We start from the raw sequence: 13,650 nt of genomic DNA on the forward strand, positions 1-13,650 counted from the left end.
ATTATTAAAAAAAAAAAAAGAATTTACATTCCCGGGATTGAACTCAGACTGTCTGGTTTGGGAACAAGCCTTGTATCTACTGAGTTACCTTGAAGCGCCCAAGCCTCTCCTATAGCTGCATTACAGGACTGCATGACAAACTTGGCTTTATTGTGTATATTGAACATCTTATTTTCAAGGGATCTTTGTAGAAACTTTCGGGATAGGCATACATGCAAATTCTGGGACATCGTCTCCTCTATTTCCATGTTAATGCTAACAACAGGAATTTCTTTGCAATGGAAGTTGAAATGTGTTGTACTGTACTGATGAATGTCTAAGGAGATATTCACTTTTGACGCCACATTAAATTTCTGTTTCCTTCTCGCACTCTGCGTGCCATCTCTGCTTCCCGCCTTTCCCTCTCGGCGCATTTTCAGCTATGTGCTTCTGTACTAGTGCTGCCCTGCAGCACTCTTCAACTCAGCAGCCATCAAACACCAGGTGGGCTTACTTACAGAAAGGAAAAGTTCTACACAGATTAAAGATGCAGATGACATTTCTGGAGTGAACCGTACAAGAAAGAACAGTTTAAAAAACTGGTGATAGCTAAGGTTGGCAGATTACATCACCCCTCCAAAAGTGTCAAGAAGGGCAAGCCAGAGAGGGTGGGACTCACCGTATCCCTGAGTGCAGTGGCAATGAGTCGTTCTTGCAGTCTAGTTTAGGACACGTTCAGTGGACGAAAGGACACAGGCTTAAGTGTTATTATTGCTTGTGTATCATTTGATTCTGGGTAAAATAATTATTAATTTAGTCTGGCTTCAGATTTTATGCCTCAAAAATATGGGTTCTCAGACTAAGGAAGTATTTCAAGAATTTTCTTGGTCTAACGATCTCTGACCTTAGCCTCCATGTGCTCTTTATAAAGGCTGTGATTTTACAAAAGATTACATTCTTCTCAAAGCCTTTGGAGGAAGGGAAGTTATATTTGGAAGGCCCATTTGGCTTGTTGGGTATTCTCATGTCTTACTGCTATTTATAACCAGGTATAGGCCAGTAGGACAGCAGATTTGTTTTAACTAATAACTGTCCAGGCTTCAGGGAATTGAAAGGTTGTTTGTTATCTATTTTAAGTCTTGATTTAAGAATGAATTGTAAGTTGGATATATATATATATCCATGTATATATTTATGTATATATTACATATATATATATATTGCATATATATGCATGTATCCATGCATGCCACACACATTAAAATCTTGCTAATTTCTCAATATTTTATATATTTTATATATATGCATGTGATATATATAAATGTGTATGTGTGTGTGTACATGTGTATGTATGTATGCACATGCACACACAGAAACACAGACACACCAACACCCCCTCTCCACACACAGATTAAAAACCTGCTGGTTTTTCAATGGTTTCGTGGCTGGATGCCATATATAATCCCAAAACTCATAATTCCGTTTGGACATACAGTTTTATCACTTGACATATATGTTCAACTCTCTTGAGTTTTTCTGAGTGTGGATTCCTAATAATTTGTTTCCCTTCTCAATTTTATCTTAACTAGCTCCAATTTGAATATCAATAAATGTTTATAAATTCTAAAAGTATTTACTTTTATTTTTATGAATCTTCTTGGATTTATTGAAATAGAGATAATGTCACCATTCCATAGATGATTGACAAACCAAAGGCAAAGCAAAATGAGAATACCATTAAGAAAAAAAAATATAGAGCCTTATGAAATAATGCCAGAATTATATGTTAACAAGAGATGGGCAGGCTCACATCAGACTTAGAAGTCACTATCCACAGTTCCACTATCTGAGTGTCTAGAGGAGAATTTAGCTGAAATTAGAGATTCATTGTTGCTGGCAACTTTTTTTTAAAGCATCAAATGAATAAAAAAGAAGTTGAATGAAAATAAAAAGTGGCATGTTTGCCAAACAGTGAGAGGAAGTTACCAACACCAGGCCCTGTCATCGTAAATACTTCAGTTCTTCCTGTGAATATAGAACAAAATAAAACCATGGCACTCAGAATGCTCATGGGACTCCCTGACACAGAGCCATGATGCAAGTTGCAGAGTCCTTTCCAGGGTTGTCACTTAACCCTTCACATCAAAAAGTTCGCCTCAGAATTTCGATGCAGGATTTAATATTCTTTCTTGCAAACTCTTTTCATCTGGAAACCTTTTATTTGGGGAGAGGGATTCTTTACAGTAGCCTGACCTTGAGCCCTTTCAGGATCACAGTTCAGTTTTGATTGTAGAATTCTGTTTGAATTTGCCAATGAGTGGATCCAGAAAATGTCATACTGTGAAACTACATTGTTACCATAACATCTGAGTACACCATACTGGCAAATCTTTGAGTTTTATCATATATGGACATTAACTTTAATGTCACTAATACTTCTACCTACCCTTTTCACAATAAAGTTATTTGTTCCTTCATCATTTTTGGTTTTGTATGAATGTAAGAGTTATAATTAACTATATTACTTAGCTCAGTGTAGACTTAAAATTTTTTGAAAGGTGATTTAAGTTTGGCATTACTTACTTTGAGACCTGCCTTGATTATATCTTATCTTGTATACAATTGTATACACAATTGTACATAATTTATCTTTCACACAAATACTTCAGTGTTGCCAATATGGTTTATTATTTATCAATCACTGACATCTTCTATCTCTATTGGAACAACAGTATATTCTAGAATCATTTTATATTTTCTTTTACCTGTCTCTGAATCATGCATTTCCTTAAAGATCCCTGGGTCTTGCAAATGAAAAGCTGTTTTAGAAACTAGTTATTGCTGCTAGGAAGAAGCTGCCAGACTTTCTGACTGATCTTTTGTGATTATGAGTATGTGTGCTTATTCTCACATATGTTGTGTTTATTTCTTATCAATTTACATTGAAAAATACAGTTCACTTAAATATTCATTGCTGCATGATACCATATAGTTCACTGTAGGTTATTTTTTTTTTTCTTTTCACACTTTTCTCCTCAGGTAGGCAGAAACACTGACTGCCACAATCCTAGATATCCTTCCTTAATGAATCAATAATTATATAAGCAAATTTTTACTGTGACAACTCTCACTTCAATACAAACGTCTTTTCCTCTTGCCAGAGACTATGAGTATCTATCAAGTGTTGCCCACTGTGGTGACTTCCACATGTGATGCTTTTCTCTCTCTCAAATGCTCTTACCATCTCCCCTAATTTCCTTAATATTTAATACTCAATAGCTTAAAAAATACATAGTGCTACTTGGTTGCTATCTACTCTCTGATCTGACTTGCATGATTACTAGCCACAAGTGTTGAGATAGTATCTGTACCCATTCAGATTTTATGCTCTTCCCTTTTGGTGTGTAGACTATAAATCATCTTTTGATTTTCAATGCAGGCCACTGGTTAACTGTATTGGTTATAGATATTATACAGTGCCCATGTCTGTAAGCCCATATAGTTCAATGTTTAAACCATACGGTTTTACCATTTGCAACTCTTGTTTGAAAATTTTAACATTTGTACCTCTTGAGTTCACACTTCTCATCTAACCAAGAGATGGATTTCTAGAAGTGTGAATAATGTACAAAATTATCTTTAGTTTCCCAAAATTTCTTATCCCAAATGTCTTCACAAAATAAAATGCAAATGCTTTCTGAAATCTAATTTGTTAGAATTTTACAGATTTTCTAGGCTTCAGCCAAAGCAAGTGCATAGGTCATAATGTTGAAAAAAAACCTTGTAGCATTTGGAATATAATATAGTTAAGGAAGCAGTATGAAGTGAATTTGGAGACTGGGGCTCGAGAAACACTGGGTGAGGCCATGCACATCATGAACTCTGGAGAGAGGCAGCTTTTGAGCGGTGATGTCACCAGTTTCCATATTTCCACAGATTACTGCAGATCTTCCATTGGCGACAGAGCACACGGTACATATGGGAGCAGCGGAGGAGGGGAGGCAGTCACGGAAGATGCTGCCTATTGCTGTAGGTGAGCAATGACGGCCTGCGCTTCGCTTCAATAAAGCTAATTCGAGGGAGATGGGTTCAGGCTAGATGGGATTTTGGAGCCTTTCCAAACTGATAAGCAACATGTAGGAACTTTTCAATTAGTGACATGTTAGGGACAAAGCCAAAGGTTTGGGTCCCAGTAATTGAATTAGTGGCAGAGAGGGGAAACACTAGAGAGAAAATGTAAAACAGCAGATGTGGTGGTATGTGCTTTTATTCCCAGAAACCCCCAGAGGCTGAGGCAGAAGGATTGTTAAGTTAAAGGGTATCTTAGCTAACAAAGTAGGACCTTATTTCAAAACACTAAACCAGTGTTTCTCAGCCTTCCTAAGGCAGACCCTTTATATAGTTCCTCATGTTGTGGTGACTCACCAACCCCCAAATTATTTTCATTGCTACTTCATAACTGTAATTTTGTTGCTGTTATAAGTCATAATGTAAATATGTGTGCTTTCCAATGGTCTTCGGTGACCACTGTGAACGGGCTGTCGATCCCCAAAAGGATCACAACCCACAGGTGAGAATCTCTGCACTTAAAATGAAGAATGAAAAAGTACAATGCACAGTGTTTGTTTACCTTGATGTAAGTGATGTGCAGAGCAGAGACACAGACGGAAATAGTTATGAGTCTGAGATGTGGTGAGCAGTGAAATGTGGAAGGATGAGTTCACTGTCCATAAACATCTTCACTTTAGTGTAATGAAATCACAGTGAAAGAAAACCCATCACCAGTGAGTACAGATCTGTAGAACTGTGTTCCAGAAGTGTGCTTTAGAGAAGTTTACCTCTAGCTTGAGGAATAGTGTTCTTTACAGGGACAGTCTCTGATGGGAGGAAAGCGTTTGAGATCTGGGGTCCTGTTCCAGTGGAACCAAAGGCGAAAGAGAGAGGCACCACAGTGGCCGCACCTGAAATGACAAAAAGTCAGACTGAGTGCCATGCCGCTTGGTGCTCTGTCTACAGATAAACTCCTCTGCATGGGAAATGAAATGGCTAGCAACACTGAATTAGTGGCACAACTGAGGAAACAGGTAACTAAATGAAAGTTTAAAGGATCCAGAGGCTTATTCTGTGCCCAACGGGTCCCTGTGGACCAGACCTTCAACTGGTCAAATAAATGAAGGGATTCTCATACCCTTCCTAACAGTCGGAAAAATGTTATGTGCATATTCTTGATACTTCTGGTAATATTTCCTTTGATTGTATTTCAAAATTAGATGAAGAACATGGCCAAGCACCATCCTTCCAACAAACTCTTTGGAATAGGATCTTTGCATTTTATGGTTGAAAATGGTTTATAACTATTTTCATATAGATCACATTGATTGTAATCTATTCAGCATTGTACTGTATGCACTTGCCTGTGCTTTTAACTTCTTGTCTTTCTGTTCACAGTCAATCCATAGTCAGATGGTACAATGGCAACCTAATTCTATCTATGCGTGTTCCCTCAGTTGCCCCTTTCCTATCTACCCTTGTTTGTTACACAAATGAACTACACATCTATGCACTTTTCTGTTCTTTTAGATAGGCTTACTACAGAGATGCAACAAACAACACGGGCAATGACTGCACTCAACAGATAGAAGACAGATCAGGCCTCACCCAAACTCCCTGACAGTAGTCATGGTTACATCTTCAGAGAGATAGCTGCTGATACAACAAACAGAACCTAGCAGGCAGTTTAGGACGGGAGATCTTGATCAGTGTCCTTTTCTTGGACCTGTTCTAGGTGGATATCAGAAATATTGTAAGAATTTGTGGGTTTGGTCCCTAATCTGGTTCCTCAATGACTTTGTGGTCTGAACTTTTGAGAAGGTGATGTTGCTGGGACTGGAAGCCTTGTATACACCCTAGGATGGATCGCCACTTCCTGCTTTCCTGATCCCACTAGAAAAGAAGTTCCTCCTTCAGATTTAGATTTCTATATGAAACGTTTATCATATCTGGGTCTTGTTGAGGTCCATTAGTCAATAATTCCTGTGGTCAAAAGAATAGGATCGAAGCTGTTTCCCTAGTCTGGAGTGATGAGCTCACAGTCTAAATTACTAAAAGAGAACATATCATTCTCTTCTCCTTTTAAGAGTTAATTCTGCTGAGCATGTAGATGAGTTGGCCAGGAGTCAACCCTCAAGAAATACTCTCTCAAAGACAAGTTAAGAACTAACTGGCCCCTGAATGAAATGAAATATGTACTCATTCTTTGCGACCTGACTCCTCCCCCCTCCCCAGGACAGAGGCTCGCAGAGCTACAATCACATTGCACTTTGTACCTGTGCACTTTCTTCTGTTATTCAGAAAAACATAATTTTCTTTCTTTCCTTTCCCTTTTCCATCTCTTCTTTCAGATCCTGGTCAAAGCATAAGCATGCATTCTGGGCTTTCTCATTTGTCTTTCTTCAAAAATCTTTTTACCTACAATGTGGGTGCATGTCCACAATGGAGCTGCTTGGAGGTCTTTGTCAATGAACCTGTCCAACTTCTCTACTCCTGGCTCAAAGTTGTAGCTGTCTCTCTGCTTTTACTTCTCTTTTTCTTCAGCCACTGAGATTTACCCACTTGCACATACACAAACACAATTAGAATAAACTCTTGAAAATTACTGCATGGTAAATGGCTTGGTCTCAAAAAGCTAAATGATTCATAAAACTTAATCAAACATAATCCTGTTTTCAAAACAAACAAACAAATAAACACACACACAAACAAAAACAACACTAGAACTTGAAGAATACACCAAAAGAAATAATGATATCACTACAGCCCATTATCAGAAAAGAGCTTTTTACTATAAAAAGCTACAGTTTTAAGAGAAAAATTTTGTTTTATAATGTTATTATAATATAATTTGTTTTAATGTAATTTGGTTTTTAATATTTTTATCTCAAGACACTATTTTTCCACTAAAAAGTGTATCCCAGGTGAAGTTATTTGTACTAGAGATTATTGGTGCATCTATATTTGAAAACAGTTAAAAGCTAATATAATAAAATCCAAAAATTGGTAGAAAATAGTCCCTGAGCGTTCACACACTGGGAATCTTGTTGAAAGTGAAGCTGACTAGGAATTTTTCTCCTCATTGGAAGCAAAATTACTTGAGATTGTAATGGACTGAATTGTTTGCTAGAAACCTGCACACTGAAGCTGCTGATTCAGTGTGAAAATATTTAGAGCTCTGTCCGTGAGGAGGTACTTCAGGTTAAATAAGGCCATAATGGTAAGGTACTCATCCATGTGGAGTGGCTTCCGGGGAACTATAGCCCCACACAGGGAAAAGGATTAAAAGGCCTTGTTGGACATCAAAGGGAGGAGAGACCCTAGGTCCAGAGAAGGCTCAACACCCCAGTACAGGAGAATGCCAGGCCAGGGAAGTGGGAGTGAGTGGGTTGGTGAGCAGGGGGGGGGGGGGGGATGGGTTAGGGGATTTTTGGATCAGAAACCAGGAAAGGTGATAACATTGAAATTTAAGTAAAGAAAATATCTAATAAAAACAAAAGAGCACCAGCAACATCCACTTATGAGGCACAGAAAAAGTTATCAGGTATTTTTTCTTGTTTCTAGAACTATGAAAAACCCTGTTATTTAAGCTGAACTGTGACATTTTTTGAAGCAATGCCAGCCAACTAATGCAAAATGAATTCTCTCCTACTTTGCAAAGCCTGAAGCTATAGAGAAAACTATATGTGCATATGTGATACATGTATCATACATTTTTATATATATATATATATATATTATATAAACATACATACATGCACATTTATAACATGTGTATTAGAGCATACTGACATAAATTATCATTACATATTATCCAAAGTAAGGCCAAAATAATGCTAACATTTTCAGCATGATCATAAACACATGCTTATCTCTACACAAGGAAATACTATAACATTGGTGGGAAGATTGAAGTTAAAATGTATGAATTTTAGAAATACAATATTGACTTTAAATGCATGTAAGAGTACTTAAAATATGAAGGTAGATCTATAAGACTCAGACTGACCACCCATACAATTAAATAACTCATGCTATTTATGTGACCAAGAGTGTTCTCTTCTTTGTTTCTGGAAGAGGCTTAGGAACAACGTGGAACATGAGGGAAGCTCTGTGGACCTCACTCTAGTTCTTAACTTTGGAGGAATTTATTTTTGTTCTCATGTTTCAAAATTATATACTTTTCCAGAATTAAATATTACAAAAGGTTGTTTTAAAAAATTCTAGTTAATATTGCCAGTAGGCCTTACTTCTGGAGATGATAACCTTTGCTCCTGAAGACTATACACATCCTCTTATAAACCTGTGTGTAGGCCGTCTGGCTATGAAATTCCCTCCTATGAGGATGTTAGTATCATCATGAAGCATCCTACTTTTATCATGTATCATCTTTACTTAAAGTGGTGCTATTCTTTTGGCTGTCCAGAAACTTTAAAAACATCAGGGAGGTACAATTTCTGTTACAAAGGTAACATGGGAGGGGGGTGGAGACTATGGGAGATGAACCTGAAATTGTGGACAAATACATTCAGAGCAAAAGTACTGCACGGTTAATTAAGTTCCACCCAGCAGCAAAGGAATAAGAAAACAGGGGACTATGTTTTCATACCTTTTGAAATGAGTTTCAGTATGCTATTTTAGACCATTTGTGTTATTTCATTTTTCTCTCTTTTTTGGTTTGGTAATTGCAACCTCTAATGCTTGCATTTCTTTAATTGGTTAAACAACTTTTGTTTCTCTCCTGGGACCACTGAAGAGAAGAGCAACAGCCTACAAAAACACCTCTGTTATGGTACTATAGCTGTTCTATAAAAAAATAAGGCAGAATTTAATTGATAGTTATTTAAAAATTATCTTTAAGAGTATACTTATAAAATGCTTAAAATCATGTTTTTAGAAATAATGTGGCCTAGAAACTAATGTAGGGATAGTCTGCTCAATAATTAATTTCAGATAATCTGCTCAGATTTCAATAATCAAGTTGTAAGCTTTATGTAGGTCAACACATAAAACAAGTCAACACTTAACACAACACAGGGCAGATACCCTTTCTGCCTTATTATCCTGTTTCATTCATTTTTGAAGCCATTCATCATTTATCATGGGTCTTTGAAGTGCTAACTAGAAGTCTTGTATGATGCTAAACACTGAGACTATAATTGCACATGAGAAGACGTAGTTCTTGATATTGATGTCATTGCTTTTGTGGCTCATAAAATAGGAAGGCTCAGTGCTTGAAATAAATGTTCATCTCAAATTGCAAATAAAAAAAGTAAAATAGAATCCTGAGTGAGGTAACCCAGGCATAAAAGAACATACATGGTATGTCCTCACTGATAAGTGGATATTAGCCCAAAAGCTCAGAATATCCATGATACAACTCACAGACCATATGAAGCTTAAGAAGAAGGAAGACCAAAGTGTGGATGTTTCAATCCTTAGAAGGGGGAACAAAATAATCACAGGAGAGAGAGAGGGACAGAGGGATTTGGGAGGGAGGGAAGAGGAGGGAAAAGCATGGGGTGGGGCAGGATCAGTTATGGAAAGAGACAGGGGAGAAGTACAGAGGGTCGGGAAATTGAACAGAAATATGTAGCAGCAGAGGATGGGGGAACTGTGGTAGCCATTGAAAAGTTCCAGAAGAAAGAGGTTCCCAGGACCAAATGGGATGACATTAGTCGATACCTAATAAAGGGGAGATAGAACCTGTAGAGACCATCTCCAGTAGATAGACATGGTTCCCAGTTGAGGAATGGGGCCACCCACTGATCTAAAAAATTTTAACCCAGAATTGTTCCCGTCTAAAGGAAATGCAGAGACAAAAACATGGTCCCAAGACTGAAGGAAAGGCCATCCAAAAACTGCCCTACTTTGGGATTCATTCCAGGCACAGACACCTGACCCTGGCACTGTTGCTGATGCCAAGAGGTGCTTGCTGACAGAAGGAGCCTGGTATAGCTGTCCTCTGAGAAGTTCTACCAGCACCTGACCAATATAGATGCAGATATTCACAGCCAGCCATCGACTGAGCCCGGGAACACAATGGGAGAGTTAGGGGAAGGGCTGAAGGAGCTGAAGGGGACCTCACCAATATCAACTAACCAGACCACCCAGACCTCCCAGGGACTAAACCACCAATCCAGAACTACGCACAGAGAGACCCAGCTACATATGTAGCAGAGGATGGCCTTATCTGGCATCAATGGGAAGGGAGGCCCTGGGTCCTGTGGAGGCTTGATAGCCCAGTATGAGAGGATGCAAGAGCAGTGAGGGGGAAATGGGTGGGCAGGTGGGGGAGCACCCTAATAGAGGCAAAGGAGTAGGGGGTGGGATGGGGGTTGCAGAGGGGGAAACCTGGATAACATTTAAAATGTAAATAAATAAAATAACAAAAAAAAACAAAGTAAATTGTGAGTGGGATTCTCACATACATAAATACATGAAAACAGTTTCTCTTCAACATGTCCCATCCTCCTTCTGGTCAACCTCAATTAGCATCAAAACTACGCCTAGGGCACCCCAGATAGAACCAATTTGATTTCCTCATACACACTACTAGAACTACACCTTACCTGATTTTATTAGAGCCCTTGATTTTGATAAAGAACAGTAGGGTCATGGAGACAACATATGAAAATGACTTGTCTTATGAGGGAAAATGGAGTTAATCTACAACTCTGCCTTTGCAGCCTCCTGAGATAAAAGACCTGAGATCTCTAGGTGCACATAGTAACAATGAGCTAAAAATGGAAAAAAAAAATCGTGCTGTTATTGTAGTTACTTCCCTCCAAGGAACTCTCTGGTAAACACTTTCATCTCCAAGGGAATTGAAAGCAAATGCTCCTAGGATAACTCAGACACCCATCTTTTTATGAAAGCTACCGAGGCACCTGTACATGTGAGCTGATCATGTGTTCCTACCTGATTGGAAACTGTCTTGTTCTCAATTCATTGAATTATTTTTTCTTAGAAATGTTCTTCAGATTTCTACCAGAAATTTCTTCTTGGGAACATCAGGCCTTGGTGTTCAGGAAGCTGAAATGAAGGTGTTAAGTGAAATATTAATTATCTGTACCTATAGGTTTCATTTTCTTATCATTTCAAGTAAGCATCTTCAATATCTTCTAATTTTAAAAAAAGGTTATATTTTACAAGCTTGAAATAAATACAATAAAGCCACAGATTACCATTTGAGACTTCAAGCCAAGCAGTGTTTCTAGAAGGCATAGTACCGTTTGTGACTTAGGAAACAAAATGAGCACAAAGGATTCAAGTTTTCTAATTTGTTTTAAACTTTATCTTATTTACCTCACTTTGACACTGGATTTCCATGTAGCATTCTTCATTTATAATTTTAAAAATTAGTTTTGCTAAATTTAATTATTCATAAAATAAACATAAGAACCCATTTGAAGGCCATTTTACAGACAGACACCTTTAATGACCTTTCAAACTTTGTCAAACACAACGTTTGTGTATATATGTACATATGAGTAGATTTTAAATAAGGTGGTGGAGACAGAATAAGTCCATTAACTATTAGTAACCAAGGCTAATGGATATTATAGTAAGCTGAAACAAATATAACACTGTCTTGAGGTCAACACTGCAAAATAGTAATAGCAATTTCCTGATGGCTAACGGAGCAGGCTTCTTAAATTATAGTCACACCTGTTAGGCACTACCTGACCACAAATGTCACACCTCCACGAGCAGAAAACAAGTGACATTATTTCTGCTTTGTTCTACCCATAGGTCACTGTCACAAAAAAATTGCTTCTTTGTAAGTTCATATTGGTTTTGATTTGAGATTCGTATGATCTACAAAGAATAACATATCTTACATCATCCCTTTGCAATACTGCCATTTACTGTTCTGTAAGAGGCACAACACTATAAGGTCAAAAGGAGTTTCAGATGTCTTAGTTTGAATTCCCAGCCGCTGAATCTGAGACAAGACATCAACTGTGAATATTCTGTATGGAGTAGATCATCCCACTAAAGAGTAGGCTAGGAAACTGGAGAAAGGGTCTGGAAGAAAGCAGAGGCATGGATCTGAATGAGTTACTCCTGCAGATTAGTCCTTCAGGGGATCTCTGAAAGTCTTTAGAATATGACTTACTGTTATTCCAATAAATGGGAAAGAAAGCTGATAGGAATATATCTCAAATCACCTCTGTAATTGGTTTTAACCTACATTAGAAATACTACTTGCCAAGCTTTCTAGCCTTCCTTCAATTATGAATAGCATTGTGATACAATGAGTACGTATTGAAAGGTCACATGCCACAAGATGTGGGTGAGACACCAACAGCATCAAAATGTTTTGTGACTAGCTTTCAAGCCAGATGGATAATTTTGCACCCTTGAGAAATTTCCAAATATTGATGTAACATTAAAAATTTTCTGTATTGATTCAAGTAAAATCCCAATACCTTGATGTTTTATAAAGTCACTACGATCTTTGATAGAATCATTGTGAAGAGATTGAAACAAGATTTTAAGTGAACCATTAATTCCTCATATTAATATACATTAGCTAATCCCCACCACATGTACCCGTTACTTAGTTACATAGCTTTATTATAATAAGTATTTTAATTTCAAGTATTGAAGACCCAATTTAAATCAACAACTGCAGAACAGATTATCTTGGAATGTACTGAACAGGCACAGGTAGATTTTAATTCACGAAATTGCTATAAATCTGTAAAATATAAGGAATGCTAACAGATTCTCTTATACATGCAGTCTGGCATAGTATATGAAGTAGGAAGGAAGAATGAGTTTCTAAAGCCTAGAGAAAATAAGTATGTGATAGCAGGATAAATAAAAAGACTTGGTACAGGACAGAAAAGGATGTACACAAGAGGTTCAGAAGGGTGTGAGAATGATCAATGGGAGAGACAGCATGGGATAAGCAGTGGTGTATGCCTGTGCAGCAAAGTTGTTGAGATTTAGTTCTCGAGGATATGGGCATGAATTGACTGGTTTTCAACTGGAACCATTAAGCTACACTAGATAAAATTTGGTTTATGTATTATGATCACTGTTCATTAAAGACTTGTGAACAATTTAGAAATGTTACTGTTGCTCAGGTGGTTGCCATGGTGGGACAAGAGAATCGGGTGCAGTGGGAGATTCACCAGGACTGGGCGAACCTGTTCTGGGCGAACCTGTTCTGGGCGAACCTGTCCTGGGCGAACCTGACCTGGGCGAACCTGTCCTGGGCAAAGCGGGAGTACACTGAGATCATCACCAGCAGCATCAAGAAAATCTCGGACTTTCTCAACTCTTTTGATCTGTCTTGTCAGTCAAAACTCGCAACACTAAATGAGAAACTGATAGCCCTTGAACAGAGAATAGAGCACATTGACACAAGGGTGACAAAGAGTGAGACTCACCTAGAAGTGCGTCACTCTGCTGCTGGGAAGTGGCTGGACAGACAGAATATTGGCCCTGTGGGAAAGGTCCAGCAGCCTTCTCCTCCTCTCCTTACAGAGGAACAGGGCATTTTCTTATTTTCCTTTTTTCAAAGGTGGTCTTTGGGCTCTGCTGTGTGCCCTGGGGTGTGATGTGGAATGGGGGAGAAAGCAGTCCAGGGGCCCTCTTGGAAACTGC

At 38.1% G+C, this 13,650-nt stretch overlaps 2 protein-coding genes across 4 annotated transcripts in view; one reads left to right on the plus strand and one right to left on the minus strand.

The window, feature by feature from the left end:
* The window catches only part of Pkia (cAMP-dependent protein kinase inhibitor alpha), an 81,420-nt gene that overhangs the window by 20,516 nt on the left and 47,254 nt on the right, over positions 1-13,650 (minus strand). For 2 of the 3 annotated variants that reach the window (XM_052180895.1, XM_052180896.1), the window contains exons 2-3: positions 10,951-11,064; positions 4,818-4,940 (exon numbers count right to left, since the gene is read on the minus strand). The gene's annotated coding sequence lies outside the window, so the exon portion shown is untranslated. The remainder of the gene's footprint in view (positions 1-4,817; positions 4,941-10,950; positions 11,065-13,650) is intronic. The other variant, XM_052180897.1, reaches the window with a different exon arrangement.
* Positions 13,137-13,604, plus strand: LOC127683771 (protein BRICK1-like). The gene is made up of 2 exons (XM_052180990.1): positions 13,137-13,199; positions 13,266-13,604. The coding sequence occupies exons 1-2, from the start codon at positions 13,137-13,139 to the stop codon at positions 13,602-13,604; spliced, it is 402 nt and encodes a 133-aa protein (XP_052036950.1).

Source organism: Apodemus sylvaticus, chromosome 4, assembly GCF_947179515.1.
Source record: "Apodemus sylvaticus chromosome 4, mApoSyl1.1, whole genome shotgun sequence".
NCBI classification, from domain to species: domain Eukaryota; kingdom Metazoa; phylum Chordata; class Mammalia; order Rodentia; family Muridae; genus Apodemus; species Apodemus sylvaticus.